This window comes from Neofelis nebulosa, chromosome X, assembly GCF_028018385.1.
Source record: "Neofelis nebulosa isolate mNeoNeb1 chromosome X, mNeoNeb1.pri, whole genome shotgun sequence".
NCBI lineage: Eukaryota > Metazoa > Chordata > Mammalia > Carnivora > Felidae > Neofelis > Neofelis nebulosa.
The window spans coordinates 56,190,012-56,210,592 of NC_080800.1; the positions used below are offsets into that span (position 1 = coordinate 56,190,012).

Below are 20,581 nucleotides of genomic sequence, written 5' to 3' on the forward strand. Positions count from 1 at the left end.
ACTTTAGTCGTAATGGGAAGTTGGAGTGGAATGAGGAAAATGGGGAGAAATGACCATTTGTTTTGAGTGTGTTAGACTCTTTTTCATGTATTTTCTGATGCATTTGTCACAAAACCCCTTTGAGGCTGGTACATTATTTTCTTCGTGTTGTAGATAAGAAAACTGATGGTAGGGAGGTTAGGTTCATCTTGTGCCCAACATTACATAACTGGTGATCAGTAGTAGTGGGATTCAAACCTGAGTATCTCTTCCCCCAAAGCCTTTGCTTTTTACAATAGTGATGCTGCAACTTACTAGAAAATACCTTTAACTCTGAGCTTCATTTGTTTCATCTGTAAAATGGGGCTCTGTAACCTTTGCTCTGTATGGAAATAAATCTCCTCAGACAAGACTTTGGATAGAGGACAATGATATTTGTGTCTTTAGATTCTTAATGTATTCTATGTGCCTCTCACAGTGCCTACCACATAGTAAGGCACTCAGTAAATTTCTTTCCAGCAAGAGGGTAGTTCTGTAATGGATGAGATCCATTTTTATAGTTCCTACTTAATGCTATTACTGTCTTTTCAAAGGTTACTGGGCTATAGATGAATGACTGTTTGATGTTGGTCATTATATAGATTTTTCAGAGGTTGACTATTGCATATTCTAGACCCTGGGAAAAGTTAGTATACTCAATGTGACTAAAAATATTGCTCTACAACAGAACTCTGGCATAGGAATTATAACACCTGGCTTCTAGCCTCAGGACTATCTCTAGAAAACTACTTCTTCTGGTCAATTTTCTCTCATTTTGTTGGCCCCCAATTTTCCCCTGGACAATAAGACAGTGTAAGTCAGTGGATTTAATCCCTGATTGGACATTATCACTAACATCAAACTTTTAAGAAATTTAATGTCTGGACCCCATCTTAATTTAATAAATCATAATGGGGGGGGTGGGAAGTTCCCCTAGTGATTTTACCATGCACCCAAGGGTGAAAAACACTCAGCCATATGATCTCTGAGAGTCATCTAGCCCTGACAGTCAATGAGAAGCAATGCCATATAGCATGGTAGACAAAGCATAGGTTTTGGAGTTAGCCAGACATGCATTCAAACCCTTGCTCTTATAGTTTAACTAGCTCTGTGATCTTGAAAAAAATATTCAGTGGCTCTGAACCTCTGGCGCTTTGTTGTAAAATGGAGATAATCTGTGTATCCTGCAGTAGTAGTTGTAAGGATAAAGCACCTTTGATGGAGCTTAACACATACTAAGCCCTCAGTCTCTTTAGTATCAGAAGTTCAAATGGAGGATATGAAGAAAATACTGGTCCAGTAAGATTTAACATGTAAATAAAAAACAAGTTGTTTTCTCATTACCTGTTTTTTTTTTTTGTAATGGATTCTGGAAACACATAATGTGGAAACCTCTCTCAGCCCTCAGATTTGATGACAATTCAGAAAGGAATCTGACTAGTTCTTCCATGGATGATTGGCTGAGATGACTAGGAAACCATTGGAAAGATTTTGGCTCACAGAATACAGCAGATGTGGCTTGGGAGATGTAAGGACATGACTATAATAAGGATTCATCAGTTCAGCCCATTTCTGAAAGTGATTCCAGAAGAAAAGGACAGCTTGGTCATTTGGTGGGACACACTCATAAAAACAGTCTTGCTGCCACACTTCCAGCTGTCTTGGCATGTTTGTTAGTTGGTATAAACTACAGGAAAATGTAAATCACCAGTAGGCCTATAACTACTTGTCTCAACATGTCAGGTTTGCAGGTTGAGTATACATTAGAACTGTGGGCATCCTCATCTGATCTATCCCAGAGTAAATGCTTGACAAGTTATGTAAAACACCTTGCTAGGTTAGTAATAGGATTCTAGTACATGGTGGCCATTATTTTCTAGTACCTCCAGACAAAACACATAAGTTTCTCTTCCTTTAATAACCACTGATCTTGTACCATTTAATAGTATTTTTCTTGCTATACATTGCATTAACCATTTGCACAGTTGTCATAGCTCAAAACAAGCCCATGAAAACTCCTCTGCAAACAGAGGCTGTCTTTCTCATCTTTATGTTCCCATCATTTGGCAGAGCTTTTCCTTTATAATGTATGAATGATGAATTTTTGAATTAATAAGTGAATGGTATGAGTGATATCTCTTCTTCCTCCCTTTATGACCTATGAAAAGGGTTACTCTGTGTGTGTGTGTGTGTGTGTGTGTGTGTGTGTGTTGGGAGAGGGAGTGATTTTTGTAGCATGTGAAATATAACCTGGCTTGGAATATAAGGAAGGCTTCCACTATGGTAGAGTGAAGACTACCATAAAGCTACCCTTTCATAAAAGCAACAAACACACTAGCAAAAATTGTGAAAATCAACTTCTCCAGAACTCTGGAAAGGAAAGAAAACTAGCAAAAATCTGAGGTGCACTTATTCAAGAAAAATGGATGTATGTTCTCCGATCACATGGAAGTAATTAGAAATCAATAGCAGAAGGAAATATGTGAAACTCACAAATGTGGAGAATTAATAACACATGCCTAAATAAACAGCGGATCAAAGAAGAAATCAAAAAGAGAAATGAGAAAATCCTTGACATGAATAATAGAAAAAATGTAACATACCAGACCCTGTGGGATACAGATATAGCTAAAGCAGTCTTTGAAAGAAAATTTATAACTATAAATGCTTATTGCTGTAGTCTGAATGTCTGTGTTCCCCTTGAAAATTCATATGTATAGATGCTGGAGAGGATGTGGAGAAATAGGAACCCTCTTGCACTGTTGGTGGGAATGCAAATTGGTGCAGCCGCTCTGGAAAGCAGTGTGGAGGTTCCTCAGAAAATTAAAAATAGACCTACCCTATGACCCAGCAATAGCACTGCTAGGAATTTACCCAAGGGATACAGGAGTACTGATGCATAGGGGCACTTGTACCCCAATGTTTATAGCAGCACTATCAACAATAGCCAAATTATGGAAAGAGCCTAAATGTCCACCAACTGATGAATGGATAAAGAAATTGTGGTTTATATACACAATGGAATACTACGTGGCAATGAGAAAGAATGAAATATGGCCTTTTGTAGCAACGTGGATGGAACTGGAGAGTGTGATGCTAAGTGAAATAAGCCATACAGAGAAAGACAGAGACCATATCGTTTCACTCTTATGTGGATCCTGAGAAACTTAACAGAAACCCATGGGGGAGGGGAAGGAAAAAAAAAAGAGGTTAGAGTGGGAGAGAGCCAAAGCATAAGAGACTGTTAAAAACTGAGAACAAACTGAGGGTTGATGGGGGGTGGGAGGGAGGGGAGGGTAGGTGATGGGTATTGAGGAGGGCACCTTTTGGGATGAGCACTGGGTGTTGTATGGAAACCAGTTTGACAATAAATTTCATATGTTAATAAAAAAGATAAAAATAAATAAATAAATATAAACACACACACACACACACAAAATTCATATGTTGAAATCCTTGTGCCCAATATAATGGGCAAATGAGGCCTTTGGGAGGTAGTTAGATATGAAGTGACAGGTTCATGAATGTAATTAGTGCTTTTATGAAAGAATGCAATTAGAGCTTGCTTACCTTTCTACCTTGTGAGGATACAAGAAGTCTGCAATTGGAAGAGGGCCCTCACACAACAATTCTGGCACCTTGATTTAAGACTTCCTGCCTCTAGAGCTGTGACAGATAAATTTGTCTTGTTTATAAGCCATCCAGTCTATAGTATTTTGTTATACTAGCCAGAACAAATTAAACACCTATATTAACAAAGAAGAAAATTCTCACATCAATAATTTAACTTTCCAGTTTAGGAAACTAGAAGAAAAACAAAATATTAATAAAGATTAAAATGGAAATAAATTAAATAGAGAATAAGAATAATCAATAGAATCATTGAAGTCAAAAGTTACTTTGAAAAGATCAACAAAATTGACAAACCATTAGATTTACTAAGAGAAAATGATAGAAGACTCAAATCACAAAATCAACAATGCAAGTGAGGACATCACTACCTACCTTAAAACAACAAAACAGAATTAAAGGGGAACACTATGAACAACTATATGCCAACAAATTACATAACCTAGATGAAATGGGAAATAGTCAAGAAGACACAAACTGCATAAACTGACTCAAGCAGAAATAGAAAATCTGAATGGCTCTATAACAAGTAAAGAGAATAAATATAATATTACTTCATTGTATTAGCAATATAATAAACTTCCCATGCCATCTGCCACCATATAACCCTATTACAATATCATTGACTATATCCTTATGCTATGCCTTTTATTCCCATGACTTATTCATTCCATAATTGAAAGCCTGTGGGTAGCTACACTTGTGGTGAACATAGCATAATGTATAAACTTGAAGAATCACCATATTGTACATTTAAAGTGAATGTGACATTGTGTCAGCTATACTCAAAAAAAAAAAAATTAAACCAAAGAAAACAAACAAAACCACAGGGACATAGAGAGCCAGTACAGTATGAAGAATTCAGACTCTGGAGGGGGAATACCAGGACACTATGTACCTCCACCTTCATCTATTGAATGGAAATAATTATAAGTACCTACTTCTATCCGAGCACCAGAACTTATACACACTAACAAACGTTGCTTTTCAATTAAACAAAAAGAAGAAGAAGAAAGAAAGAAGAAAGAAAGAAAGAAAGAAAGAAAGAAAGAAAGAAAGAAAGAAAGAAAGAAAGAAAGAAAGAAAGTAAAAGAAACTCACCATTTTGGGAAGCCCAAATCTAGATGTCTTCATTGGTGAATTCCATCAAACATTTACAGAAGAATTAGTATCAATCCTTTACAAATTCTTCCAAAAAATAAAACAGGTGGAAACACTTCCCAACTAATTCTGTTGACCAATGTTACCCAATAACAAAACCAAAAAGAAAACTACAGACCAATATAACTTTTGAATATTAATAAATTAAAAAAATCCCCAATGAAATAACAAACCAAATCCAGCAACAAAAAAAAGATTATAATTACAAGATAGATTTATGTCAATAATTTAAAATTGGGATTTATCTCAGGAAGGTAAGATTGGTTTAACTTCTGAAAATCAGTTAATTAATATAATGTACCATATTTTTTTTCAACTTTTTTTTTTTTTTTGGGACACAGAGAGACAGAGCATGAACGGGGGAGGGGCAGAGAGAGAGGGAGACACAGAATCGGAAACAGGCTCCAGGCTCCGAGCCATCAGTCCAGAGCCTGATGCGGGGCTCGAACTCACGGACCGCGAGATCGTGACCTGGCTGAAGTCGGACGCTTAACCGACTGCGCCACCCAGGCGCCCATAATGTACCATATTTAAGAGAATAAAGGCCCCATGATCATCTTAATAGATGTAAAAAATATTGGCAAAAAAATCTAACATTAGTTCACAATTAAAACATTCAACAGGAATAGGAGGGAACATATTCAAACTGAAAATAGATATTTATGAAGAACCCACAACTAATATCATACTTAAGTGACTGAAAAGTTTCCCAGTAAGATTGGGAACAAGACAAGGATATCTGATCTCACCATTTCTGTTCACCATTGTACTGGAGGTTTTATCCAGGCCAATTGGACCAAACAGCAAAAACAAACAAACAAACAAAGATCTTAAAGGCATCTGTATTGGAAAGGAAAAAGTAAAAGTATCTTTATTCACAGATGATATAATCTTGTATATAGAAATTCCTAAAGAATCCATAATAAACTATTAGAACTAATGTAGTTCAGCAAAGTTGCTGAATACAAGATTGGTGTGCAGAAATCAATTGTATTTCTGTATGTTAGCAAAGAATAATTTAAAAGTGATAGAACACAGTTCATAATATTATCAAATAGAATATTTACAAATAAATTTAGTGAAAGGTGAAAGACTTCTACAGTTAAAACTCTGAAACACTGTGGAAAGATAAGATGTAAACAAATGGAAAAGCATTCCATTTTCATTGATCATGAACTTTAATATTGTTAAGATGACAGTATTCCTCATAGATTCAAGGCAATGCCTCCGAAAATCCAGCTAGATTCTTAGCAGAAATGGAAATGTCAATTGTAAAATTCGTATTGAAATACAAAAAACCTAGAATAGCTAAAATAAATCAAAAGATGTTCAACATCACTCATCATCAGGGAAATTCAAGTGAAAACCACAATGAGATATCACTTTACACTTGTCAGAATGGCTAAAATCAACAACACAAGAAACAAAAAATAATGGGGAAGATAGTATGGAGGTTCCTAAAAAAGTTAAAAATAGAACTACCCTACAATCCAGCAATTGCACTACTGGGTATTAACCCAAAGAATACAAAAGCACTAATTCAAAGGGATACATGCTCCCCTATGCTTATTGAAGTATTATTTACAATAGTCAAGATATTCCAATTAACAAGTAGCCCAACTGTCCATCCACAGATAAATAGGTAAAGAAGATGTGGTATATGTACTACTCAGCCATAAAAAAGATTGAAATCTTGCCATTTGCAACAACATGGATGGACCTAGAAGGTATAATGCTAAGTAAAATAAGTCAGTCAGAGAAGGACAAATACCATATGATTTTACTCATATGTGGAATTTAAGAAACAAAACAAATGGTCAAAGAAAAAAAGAAGAGACAAACAAACAAAACAGATTCTTAACTGTAGAGAACAAAGATTACCAGAGAGGAGGTGGGGGGGCGGGGAAATGGTGAAATAGGTGATGGGGATTAAGAGCACACTTATTGTGATGAGCACAGAGTAATGTATGCAATTATTGAATTGCTGTATTGTACACCTGAAACTAATATGACACTGTATGTTAATTATACTGGAATTTAAAACACAAATAATCAACAAACAAACAAACAAACAAAAAAACCCAAAACAATCTTGAGATAGAAGAACAAAGTTGGAGGATTCACACTTCCTGATTCCGAACCTTACTAAAAGCTACAGCAATCAAGATTGTGTGGTCCTGGCATAAGTATGACACATAGAGACCAATGAAATACAATTGAGACCTCCCCCCAAATAAACCCTTACATTATGGTTAAATGATTTTCAACAATGATAGCATGCCCATTCAATGGGTGAAAGAATAGTATTGTCAACAAATAAGACAACGGTATATTCACATGCAAACAAATGAAGTTCTTTTTTTTAAATAGGAATGTCTTGTTTTAATGTTTATTTATTTATTTTTGAGAGAGAGAGCGAGAGAGAGAGAGCGAAAGAGAGAGAGAGCACAAGTGGGAAGGGTCAGAGTGAGAAGGAGACATAGAATCTGAAGCAAGCTCCAAGCTGTCAGCACAGAGCCCCATGTGGGGCACGAACTCACAAACTGTGAGCTCATGACCTGAGCTGAAGTTGGATGTTTGACTGAGCCACCCAGTCACCCCCACTTTTTTATACCAAAAGTTATCTCAAAATGTATCATGGACCTAAATGTTGGAGCTAAGTCATTAAACCTCAAAGAAAATGTAGGAGTAAATCTTTGTGACCTTGTGTTAAGCAATGTTTTTTTTAGCTTATAACACCAAATGCATAGAAACAACAGAAAAAAATGATACATTGGACTTCATCAAATTTTAAAACATTTATACTGCAATCAATACCATCAAAAAAGTAAAACTCCAACCCATGGAGTGAGAGAAAACATTTGAAAGTCATGGATATAAGAGTATTGAATCTAGAATATACAAAGAACTCTTACCATTCAATGATTAAAAGGCTAATAGCCAGCCCAGTTTTAAAATGTGCAAAGACTGGGGCACCTGGGTGACTCAGTCGGTTAAGCATCTGACCGGCTCAGGTCATGATCTCGCGGTTCACGAGTTCAAACCCCCATCGAGCTCTGACAGCTCATAGCCTAGAGCCTGTTTCAGATTCAGTTTCTCCCTCTTTCTCTGCCCCTCCCCTGCTCATACTCTGGCGCACGCTCACTCTCTTGCTTGTGCTCTCTCTCTCTCAAATAAATAAAACATTTAAAAATTAAAAAAAATAAAATGTGCAAAGACTTTGAATAGACCTTTCTCCAAAGAACATGTACAAATGAAAAATGTTCAACACCATTACTCAATAGAGAAATGCAAATCAAGACCAAAATATGACATCACTTCACACTCACTAAGGTGACTATAGTAAAAAAGACAAATAGCTTGGATGTGGAAAAATTAGAGCCAGTATACATTATTGGTAAAAATATAAAATGGTGCAGTCACTTTGGAAACTAGCCTGGAGGTTTCTGAAAGTGTCACCATTTGACTTTTGAAATAGTAATTTCACATTATATATATATAATATATATATATATATATTATATATATATATATATATATATATAATATATATATATATATTCATTGCAGCAGTATCCATAAAAGCCAGAGTGAAAGCAACTCAAATGTCCAGCTGATGAATGGGTAAACAATGTGGTATATCCATGTAATGGAATATTACACAGAAATAACAAATGAAGCAATGATACATGCTACAATGTGGATGAATCTTAAAAACAGTATGCTAAATGAAAGAAACAAGTCACAAAAGATTGTGTTGTATAATTCCACTTATATTAAATGTCCATAAAGGGCAAATCTTTAGAGACAGAAATTGAATTAAGATCTGAGAGAAGGAAGAAATGGGGAGTGACTGCTAATGGGTACTGGATTTCTTTTTGGAGTCATGAAAATATTATAAAATTAGTTTATGGTAATAATTTGTAGTAAAATTAGTTTGTGGATATGCCAAAATAGGTGAATTTTATGGTATGTGAATCATATATCAATAAATTTGTTAAAAACCAAATTAAATTAAACCTAGGTTATAACACAAGTATTATATGTCCTTGGCAATTTAGAATAGCAGGAGAATATGGATTTGGGGGGAAATGATGCCCAGTTTGAATCCTGGCTTTGCCACTTAGTAGCCATATGAACTCAAACAGGTAATTTACCTTATCTAAGTCCCAGTTTGAATTATTTTCAAAGGAATGGTAATCATATTTACCTCAGAGCTGGGTTTTTAGAACCTAGTTCTCCAATCTCTCCTTCCTTCCACTTTCTCATGAGATTATTATAGTAATGGCCATCTGTGAAAAAGTGTGCCAGCAACAGAGTGGAATGTTTAACTTCCCAAAATCTCATTGAATCTTCATAGCAATTTTGTGAACTCTATATTTTTATGCCCATTTTACATGTGAATAAAATGACTTGTTCAAGGTTTTTCTGTTAGAAAGTGGTAAAGATGGTCATGAAAACCAGATCGTCTACCTATTATATCTTTCCACTTCAACAAGGCCTTACTAAATTGGAGAAGTGGAGAGCTGTGATGTAAAGTCAGGTAGTACTTTTAAAAAGAAAACATGACTATTCTCTTGGACAGTCATCAAATTTCAAATCTCAGACTTAGAGGGGAAAAGAAAGCTACCAGACTTACCTCGTTACTTTGTCAATTTCTCCACTGAAATAACCCTTGTGCCCGTAAAGAAGTAGGCACAAGAGACCTATGAGGAGAAATTAACTTTGAACTCTTGAATCTTATTATAAAAATTCATGTAGAGTTGTCATTATATCCCACAATGTGGTTAACAAACAATATATTTTAGGTTACCAAACATCAGGAAAAATATGATGCTTTTATAAAGATGTTTGGTGGTTTTCTAAATTTCCTCTTGTTTGAAAAGTGCAGTGATATTTATCAAAAAGCTACACTTTTAACACATCTATCCTTTTTTCCCCTTATCTATACACTTGTATTTACCTTTCCCTAAATGTGCTGGATAGCCAAGAAGGATGGTCTTTTTTATTTTAAGGATATTAGACATCTCCCCTATTTTTATGGTAAAGCAAAAGGTGCAGGCAACCTAAACTTACAATGCAGCTATCATGGGGCAGGCACAAGGGGAAGGGCTTAACATGTACTATTTAATGTAATTCTCGCAAAAGCCTCTAGATAGAAAGTATCCCCACTCTCCACATGAGACAAATGGAGTTCAGAGAGCCTTAATGACTGGGACCAGGGTTCAGTGGTGGATGCAGGATTCCAGCCCACCTCTGCCTGGCTCCAAAGCCCTGCTGAGTTGACATTCATCCTTCAAACAAGGAACACTAGTCTGTGACTTCTGCATTTCACATTGGTTCCACAGTTCTTGGAGAATTTGCTTAAAGTAGTCAGACATTTTAAAGTATTTTCAGCTCAGATAGACAGACAAACAGACAGACAGACAGACAGACTGAGATTATAGGTAGGTGCTGAAGATTTATGAGCCCAACTTCTCCATAGTTGAGCTGGCATTTGTAGACCTACAGCTTCTAGTAATCCACTTTTATTTAATTAATTGTGAAACTGTTGAAGTGGTATTCTGGTTTAGGAAACTTCCATTTTATATGGCAGCATTTTTCCTTCAGACCCATAAAACTGAGTGCACTGCATAGGGATAATAAGTGAGCATGTACCCCAGGGGAAGCAGGAAGAAATATAAACGTTCCATGCAAATTCTGAACTTGCTCGTTCCATGCAAATTCTGAACTTGCTCGTTCCATGCAAATTCTGAACTTGCTTGTTCTCAAAGCAAACCTTTGCTACATTTGCACTTAAGATGTTACTTAGGAGAATGTTAGAAACGCTCAGGTTTTTTTTTTCTTTCACTATGTGCTGTTGTAGCCATACAAAGCATTCATGTAACATATCAGTTAGTTATGCAGCATAGTAATAAAATGAGCACTCATGAGCCCTGGTTAAAGAATAAGAACATTTTCACCATTTTTTTTTTTGTTTACTGCTGTAACTGCAGGACTTACAATGGTGCTTGAATTGTAGTAGACAATAAATATTTTTAAATCAATACATAAATACATAAACTTGTATCCTCCTTCCTTATATCATTAACCACAGTCTCTCCTTAGAAGTAACCATAATCCTATATTTAGGGTTTATTATTCACTTGAATGTTTATGATTTTTCAAATATGTATTACCAAATTATATTTTGTTTACTTTTGCCTTTATTGGGATATGTATGTAATGGAATCATAATATATAGGCTATTGTGATTTATGTCTTTTATGTAATATTAGATTATAAGATTTACCTATGTGTACCTGTATTCTGTTCCTCATTATTGCTGAATTGTATTTTATTGAATGAATGTGCTGTAATTTATTTATCCTTTATCCTTTCAGTGGAGGTTTATCATTTCTGTTTTTATAAATATAGCTGCTATGACACCATTCCTGACTTGCTTGCTGGTAAAAATGTGCATGAGTTTCTGTAGGATATAAACCTGGGATTGGAACTCTTATTACATTTTCATTTACAATGTCCAATGGTCAGCCCATAAGGCAGAACTGAAATGTTCCTTTTGTCTTCACTACACCAGGGTCAGTGGAAGTGCTGTCCAAAATATTTTTCCAGAAAGAGGAAGGGTAGGTAGGTAAGCAGAGACCAGCCTGGTGAGGTTAGCAGATATCTCAGGCCTTTAGTCAAAGTGGGCTGTAATTAGGAAAGTTCACATTCTAAAATTGCCTTTATTATTTCTCTTCTTCTTCCTCTTCTTTTACCGTTATTTTTATAAGTGGTGTGTTTCATTGAACTCATATCTAATGAACTAAATATTGATGACTTTCTTCAGTCTTAAACACTGATTATAAATTTTATTAATTAGATTATTTTGAACAATTTAAACTGCATTTTAAATTGTAATATGGATGAAAATTTCTGTTTCATAAAGTCTCTTTTCAAGAATACCTCTTATTTATTCAGGTTTTCATGTTGTATATCTAATATTTATTTTCCAATCATATGATAAAATTACTATAATTATAATTGTCATCTCATTTATCCAAATATACCTTTATGCCTTTCAAAAATCATTCCTGTCTTTGAGGTGCTTCCTTATCTGTAGCAATCTGCACTCTGCCTTACTATACCATCTACTATGTTGTGTTACAGTTCCTTGCTTCCTGTATTTCTTCTGTACAAGATAGTAAATTTCTTAGAGGCAAGAATAATATATTGATTATCACAATGTCCCCAGAACCTAATCCTTTGCGAGGTTTGTAAGGCTAAGTGCTAGGAGTTGAGTTGAATACATCTATCTAATCTCAACCTTCAATTTTATAACGTGATTAGTCATGGATTATGAACCAGCATTTTGGAGGCAGACTTACCTAGGATGGAATCTGGCATTCCCATTTATGACATGAGTGGTCTTGAACAAGTTTAATTTTCCTGAACATCAGTTTCCTCTACTATGATATACAGATGATACAGAACTACTTGGCAGGGTTTGGAGGAAGGTTAAATGAGATGATATATATGAAATGGCCTTGCACATGAAGTGCCTAAATACATGTCCTTTTGATTTTGTTTGAATGGCTTGCATTAGTTTCAGAAGTCAAAAAAAGAGAGAAAAGGATGAAGACACTTGTAAAAACAAACAAACAAAAAAAAAAAACTTCTGCTGCTTCTCCTTATTTTATGAATGAGGATAGGGACACATTCTTTACCCAAGGAAATGAAAATTTTAGCCAAAGGGATGATGTTCTTAGCATTTGGCCCATTTATATATGGGAAGTGAGCTATTTTCCTGTGGAACTGGCAGTCCTGCTAATCCTGGTTTGATAGGCAGACTCCTGCTGGCTTTCCAGTCAAGGTAGAAAAGTGAGATCTTTTGGGGGAGAAAAGATAGCCAGCTGCTGGGTTTACATATAAGCCGAATTTTTTTAGTGATTTCTGCAGTACTTGGGACATGAATAAAGGCTAATATTTGTGTCTTAGAGGTAAAGTTCTTGTCAAGTATAGCCTAAGCAAAAATATTCTTTGCTCTTGCCCTTGCCAGGGCTGATCCCTGGTTATTGATGGGAAGATAACATTTCATGCTTTTTTGGATTCTGATAACTATGCTGAGCTTGATAGAGCCATGTATGTAGAAAGTAAGAGAGTAGCAGAAAGATAATAGTGTAATGGAAGCTATGTTGGATTTGGAGCCAGATAGTCCTGAACTTGTTGTCAAATCACTTTGGACTTTACCTCTCTGAATGTGAGTTTCTTCATTTGATGTAATAATGACCAAAAAAAAAATGTTTCTCAGAGTTGTTTTGACGTGTAGAAATCACCCAACACAACAAACAGGCTGCCATTAAGACTTATTTTCCTTCCTTCCTTAGTAAGGGAGAAGTGCTCAGAAAAAAAAAAATATGGCTACATTCCTGTGGATGAGAATATGGGGAATTATCATATACCTGAGGCAGATTAACCCAGGACATCATTTTTTTTTAATGCTTAGACATAGGGTATAAGAGAGAAAAATAATTTGACTTTTGATTAGTAAGAACCATATTTTATTTGTTTAAACTTGAATTAATTACTACAGGAGACTCAGAATTTCACTTCTATTAAGGTTTTAGGATTGGCTTTCTGACCCTCTCCTTCATATCCATCTGAAAGGACTCAGATACAGATCTTCTTAGAGATAAGAAGTTTAGACTAGATGACTCCTAAAGCTCCATCCTATCCTAAAGACCCTATGGGTATTTTAATGGCCAAGTGTTGAGATGGTAGCCTGAGAAATTTCCAGCATCACTGTGTGTCATTTCCCAACAAGAACCTCAGGTGTAAGGATTTTGCTACTTTATATTGCAGAATGGAGGTGAGGGGATGTCTACATGACCTAGAGAGATGACTAAGGAAAGTGAGGGAATGGCGGGGGAGAAGACCAAAGAAGGCTGGTATGATAACACTAATCATGATCTCTCACTTGTGTATTCATTTTAAAGGCTTTTTATCTTTTTATATAATTTATACTGCCACTCACAATAGAGCTCAGTAGGATGGGCAATACTATTCCTATTTACAGGTGAAAGCGAGGCTTAGAGAACTAGGGCAAAGGATACCAAACTGCTTTCTTGCTTAGTCTCTTTTGGCCATAGATCTCCCTTTGGATAAGGTAAGGCCATATAGCTGGGTTGATACTATTTAATTGATCTAAAATTGTTGCCTGACAACCATTTTAAGTTAGATACCTTAACCTCAGCATTCAGGTTTCTGTCTTCATCTATCCCTCATGTAAACATAGCCCATGAGACTGGCTGACCCCAGAGAACTTCTTGAATTCCTTAGCAGGATCTAAAAAGTCTTGTCCACATGACAGGAAACCCCACAGACGTCATCACTAGAAGTAGCAGAAAAATCAGCTTCACACTGACTCAGTGAAGCAAGAAATAATCTTGTTTTCTAAGTAATAATAATTTACACAGGTAAATTTGCTCCTAAAGACCTCAGACTTCTATCCTCTTATTTCTGCTAGGCACTGACATGTGTTGCATTGTTTCTCCTGTCTCTTTCCAGTTTGGAGACTTCCAGAGACCATGTCTTACCCATTGACTATTACTTTCCACCCCAGAAGACCTGCCTGATCTGCGGTGATGAAGCTTCTGGCTGTCACTATGGAGCTCTCACTTGTGGAAGCTGCAAAGTGTTCTTTAAAAGAGCCGCTGAAGGTAAGGGGTCTTGCACACTCACTTCTACCTCCCTTTCTTCTTTATCTTATATAGAGATACACCAATCTTCCAGAGCCCAGGATTTTATCATTTCAAAGTTAAGGTCACTGGTGGGACCCTCTCAAAGAACCTAAGAGCCTAAAGAAACAAGTTTTCATACTTTCTGGTCCCCTGGCTTCAGCAGCCTTGGTAGTACAGGCAATGTATTCAGTGAAGGTGGTCCCATCTGGTGCTTACAGCTTGGAAGGGTCCTACAAATAAAAGAAAATTAATTATTTGAAAAGATTTAATTTCTTCCCTGTTTGTGTTCCACTTTGTTGCATAGTGATGGAAAAATTGTCTTTATTAGAGATGTCAGAAGTGGAGAAACCCCAACTGAGTCCTTAACCCATTCTCTGTAGTGAATATGGGAATGTTCCTTCACAAAGTCTCCCTGGCCTCAGCCCCAGAAACAAAGCAGACCATCAGTCTGTGCACGTGCTCCCTTCTGCTGCTGCCTTTTTGAGACCTCTTTGAATTAATAGCCCCTAGATAAGTAGGGATCCAGAGTGATGAAACACTTTTGTTCTTTCCATAGACTTGCCTTCAGGATCTGTCTATTGGTCCAGCACCCCAAGCTAAGTTTCATCTTATATTTGGCTCAAGCCCTGACTTCTTAGTCTTATTTAGCTTAGAACAGTTCATGTCTGATCCGCTACCAGAGGTGCTCAGCCTACATCCTACAGCAAGAACTCCCATTTCCAGACCTCCTATATATGCTAGTGACTCCTTCCTTCCCAATCAACCTGGGCTTAAACCTCCTATTCATCCACTGCCTTCCCCATCCTGTCCTAAGAGCTTGTTTTCACAAAGGGACACTGATAAACAGCCCACAGACAGACATACTCTGCTCTGGAGGCAGACCCAGTTGCCAAACACCAGTATCTACTCCTGCCTTCACTTTCCACAAAGGAAATACTTCCTTCCAAGACCTATCCTTCTCTTTCTTTAGCCTAGAAATATTGAGTTCCAAGTCAGAACCCAAACAGGCAGCCTTTCCTTATGTAAGGGCTATAAACCCTGAGGACACTCTTAAAAGTGGCAGGTATATAAGCCATACCTTTCACCAGAAATGTTATAGCACCCACCAGAGGACAACAGAAGCATCAGAGCATTTTGTCTAGATGCCTGCTTTTGGCAAATAGACAAAAGGTGCAAAGCAGGTTCCCTTTACTAGTTTTTGCATTGGTAGCCATTTGGAATGATTATTGTCTTCTCATCATTTTAGCCAGGTGGCAGGAATACTTATAAAACAGAAAGTCATTATTTTGTTTTCTTCCAGTCCCCAAAGCAACAACGAGACAGCTAGAATTTAGTATTACTGAAAACATGCTGCATGTTCCTTCCATACCCCCAAGTGGCCTATTGCTACTGCTTGTACTGGGATAGTTTGATGTGCGGGGCCCCAGTACCTAGACCTAGGCAGTTTGGAAAGAAACACAGAGAGCAGTACCTGCCTTTCTTAAGAGTACTTACACAAGGATAGCTGTCAGATAAGAAAGCAAGGAATAGCCCCCAACGACTTCAGATCATCTCACCCCAACTTCCCCAGTGGATTCTGCTTCCTCCCTCTACCCCATCATCCAGTAGGCCTTGTCTGTAGAGCAGAGAATAAACCAGGGCACCTATCTAGAGACTGCGTGTCAGAAAGCCCAGACAGCGCAGTAATAGCAGTCATATCAGATGGGGAAAGAGTTCAAATAAGCAACTGAACAAGCAAATACAAGTCAAATAGATTAGATTGTATTTGATGCTGCCTCTGGTTTTACAGATCTGGGTCACAATACTGTTATTTTTGGAAAACAGGGAAAGTAATCAAACATTGTAAAAGGGAATATTTTGCTGTCATAACATATTCCACATGGAAGCTTTGTTCAGAAGTTAGAGCTGAAGGAGGAAGGAAGGCAGAATGGCAGCTGGCAGGGATTCCTGGGAGGAGCTGTGCTATGATGTGTATCTTGGACTATTTGAGAACAAGGAAGCAGAGAGGGGTAATCACTCAACTTGCAGAACACTTGGAAATCCAGCAAGGTCTTAAAATGCTCTAGACCTTAGAATAATTTAAGTTATGGAAACTTGGTAATATTTTCTTTGAGAAAATGAGCCTCCGTGGGCTCATGGGGCCAAATACTCTTGACTCTTTGGCCTACAAAAAAATCACAAATGGATTTCTTACAAAGCTGTGGAGCCCCTTGGTTCCTTTGGAATATGAACCCCAGGTTCCAGTCCTGAGCCCTTTGAGGGATAGGAGAAGATGGTATAAACACACACACACACACAGAGAAAAGAAAGCAAAAAATGGCATTTTCTTTCTTCCTCCCATCTGGAAAACTTGGTGACTTGAGTTTACTACTGTCATTACCTCTGTTTGAAGGCGGGGGGCTGTCTCATTATCCACAGGAAACATTTATTGATTCCGATTTTTCCCCACTTTTACAATGTGTCCTTATTGCCCAAATGGCCTTTATGAAAGTGATTCTGAATCTGCTTTATTAAAACTTGGAATTCCACCTGTCTTGGAGAAAGTGGAGCACAAATCTTTCTTTCCCTCATTTGTTTGTTGTTGTCAGTTAAGTCAGACTGAGTGTTCAGAGTGTTGATTACCACTTTATTCATGGTTTCAGAAATCTCTGGACTGGGCACAGGTACAAGACTTAAAAGCCTGGCATGTCAGACAGAAATCCATTTCTAGCTTTGGTAGATCATAAAGCATGAGGCTTTAATGCTGTCGTTGGTGCAAGGCTCAGCACAGAGTCAGTTGTAATCTACCCAGGTTTTCCTATTGAGGAGGAAGAGAGAGCCTCATATTTTCTCATTGTCAGTAATTCTGGGAGTTTGGGGTGAGGATTAGGCTAGTCAGAGAAGCATCTTCATATTTTGAGATTAAAAAAAAAATAATGGTGGTAGTCCATGGGGCTAAAATCACTAAAAGATTTTTGGTTGTTGAAAGCTCAGTGAAAGTGTGTGTGTGTGTGTGTGTGTGTGTGTGTGTGTGTGTGCGCGCGCGCACACATATGCATATACACACACACATGCAGTTGGGGGAAGATCTGTGGGCTAGAAACAGGTATGAGGAGTGGGGTGGTGTGATGAACAGCGAGGTTACAGGGGAAGGCATACTGAATGCTATCTAAAAGGCCAGGAAGTCAAAGGAAGGTGATGCCCATATACAGGAGTAGAAGCTCAGAGGAGTTTTAGTTGTCTGGCTTTGGATAATTAATTTTCCTCTTTGGACTTCAATTTTCTCTGTAAAATAAGGGACTTAAACTAGATATTTTTAATATACCCTTCCAGTGTAGATGTTTATGACGATTCTACAAATTCAAAGCATCGTCACTATCAAAACTATTATTGGACCAAACAAACATGCATTTATACCTATATGCACTTTTGGTTTCCTAACAGATAGTGAACCCTATCTCCCATTCTTTTAAAAATCAATTTTTAGATGATAGAGCCATCTGGGAAAGTGCACGATGGATGGGCTAGGTTAAAATTCAGGACTCTGAGATTCCTCCTTCCCCCAGCATTGTGACCATAGTTGGTTAACTTCCTTTCTTTTCCATTTTCTCATCTGGAAAATCAGGATATAAATCCCCATCTTTACCACATCATGTTTCAAAGAGGGTTAATTAGTTCATTATGTACACTGTGTGCTCAAGAATTTACTATTTTTCAGACATTTTCTAGTAAAACATTGGAGACTGTACATCCATTTGTTTTGTACACATGGAGTGCTCTTTGGTACACATCATAAAATTGAAACTGTAGTTTACATTCTGGACTCAAAGAATTACACCATCCTCGGTGATGTTTACAATATGTCCCAATTTAGTATTCCTGGCAAATTTTATATAAGTATGGCTTTGATTCCGTCTCTCACCCCAGGTTTTTGTGAGGGAAGAAATATAAGTGAACCCTCATTGAACTCTTTCTGTCCTTTAAATCCACTCTTTCCCACCTCAACTCATGTGGAATTGAAAGTTAACTTCTTGTTTGGAGACTTGCAGAGAGTTTTTTTGTGCTTTTCAGTGTCCTCTTGACTCCCTCGCTTTTTCAGTAACATTTCCCCGGGGCAAATTAGCTATGTTAGAAGGATCTGCTTGCAGCGTCACCAGAGCCTTGATCAGGTATCTTTGGCCAAGGAGTTGACTGATCCTGATTGCACTGATCCTGGATATCTTCTCACAAAGTTCCTCTTATCTTTTATCTGTCTCTGGTTTTTCTAAATGTCAAAGCCAGGCTTTAGATCTGAGGTCAGCAAACTTTTTCTATAAAGGACCAGGTAGCAAATATTTTGGGCTTCGTAGGCCATATGACCTGTGACTCGACTATTCAACTCTGCATTTGTAGCCTGAAAGCAGTCCTAGACAATACATAAGCTAATGGGTGTGGCTGTATTACAATAAAATTTTATGGGCACTGAAATTGAAATTCATTTAATTTTCACATGCCATTCAGTACTATTTTTGTTTTGATTTTTTTCAGGCATTTAAAATCTAAAAATGATCCTCAGCTCTTAAGCCACACAGAAACAAGTGGCACAGTGGATTTGGCTTGTGGACTGTAATTTTTGACTCTTGCTTTAGATGGTCACTTATGTGCTTACAAATCTGCATACTAAATGTAACTCTTTCCGATGTTCTAGTATTTTATTAACTCTCTAGTTCATCTAATTTTAAACATTCTTCTGAGTGGCCAGAGTTTGCACATCTTGGTTTTCCAAAATGCCAGATCTGGTGGCCTCTAGGTATTGAGCATTTTTACGAAACAGGAAAAAAGTAAGTTAATCTAGGAATGCTAGAAGAGAATACATTTTTTTCTAATGATCTAGTAGATCACTCTCCTTTGCAATACCCAGAGAAATTGAAAATATTTCATATGTTTTCTAGACTTTGGCTCCATAAACATGTGGATGACTATGGAATCTACATGAATGAGTTTTGCTGGATGCCACATATACCACAGATGGTAAAGAGGAAGGACTTTGGAGACTTTCTGGTACTAAGTGTTATGGAAAAACTTTCTGTCTGATAGAAAACAGGGCCAAGGTGGTCAGCTGAGTTATGGATCTGCCATATATTTCCCCATGATTCTTTGTCTTTACACATTTGCTGGCATAATTCTTGCTGTCCCCACAAGACTAGACCACAGGCCTTCAGAATAAATAATTTAGCTCTATAACCCATTGCAGTTGATACCCACTTGCATCTCTCATTAGTGCCCAATTTAGGAGGCAGGTCAAGAATTTGCCATTGCTGCTATACAGTGCCCTGTGCCTGCTTATTTATAGCATGTACATTTTATGAAAGCAATGATTAACAGGAAGTTATGTCACTTCCAAAATCTTCCTAGTCCATTGCATGCTTCCACTTTGTGTTACTATTTCCCAATCTGTTACATTTTTAAAGCCCATGTATTGAAGCTAGAACATTTTTTCAGTCCTCCACAGAATCTCTTGGTAATTGTGAAACTATGTGTAGTAGATTTTTGCATTTGGCTGCTATTGCAAAGGCAAACGTTAGAACCGCTTTTTCTTCAAAGGTAGGAGTTATTTATTACTTCTATGGGCTGTAGTCCCACAGCAAGAAATACACTATCCTTCAAAATGACCAAAATCTGTGATGAGCCATTATTTCAGAAAACAGTCTCTTCAGTTATAATAGCTATCTGTGCTTACTTCTTCTGGAACCTATTGTTCAGGTGTTTTCATGCTCCTTTTCATGGCTAGGCAGCTGCTTTCAGCATTCCAAGTAGGCAGGTGTGCAGAAGAGGGTACAGAAGAGGAAACTTCCTCCTATACAAAAGAGAAAACTGAGGGGCACCTGGGTGGCTCAGTCAGCTGAGCTTCTGACTTTGGCTCAGGTCATGATCTCATGGTTCCTGAATTTGCACCCGAGATTAGGCTCTCTTCTGTCAGCACAGAGCCCACATTGGATGCTCTGTCCTCCTCTCTCTCTGCTTCTCCCCTGTTTGCACTCTCTCTCAAAAATGAATTTAAAAAAGAATAAACTGATATTTAGAGGTAAATG

At 37.2% G+C, this 20,581-nt stretch overlaps 1 protein-coding gene across 2 annotated transcripts in view; it reads left to right on the top strand.

Moving 5' to 3' along the window:
• The window catches only part of AR (androgen receptor), a 187,024-nt gene that overhangs the window by 96,398 nt on the left and 70,045 nt on the right, over positions 1-20,581 (top strand). For both annotated transcript variants that reach the window (XM_058714698.1, XM_058714697.1), the window contains exon 2: positions 14,359-14,510. In XM_058714698.1, coding sequence (XP_058570681.1) covers positions 14,359-14,510 — 152 coding nt within the window. The remainder of the gene's footprint in view (positions 1-14,358; positions 14,511-20,581) is intronic.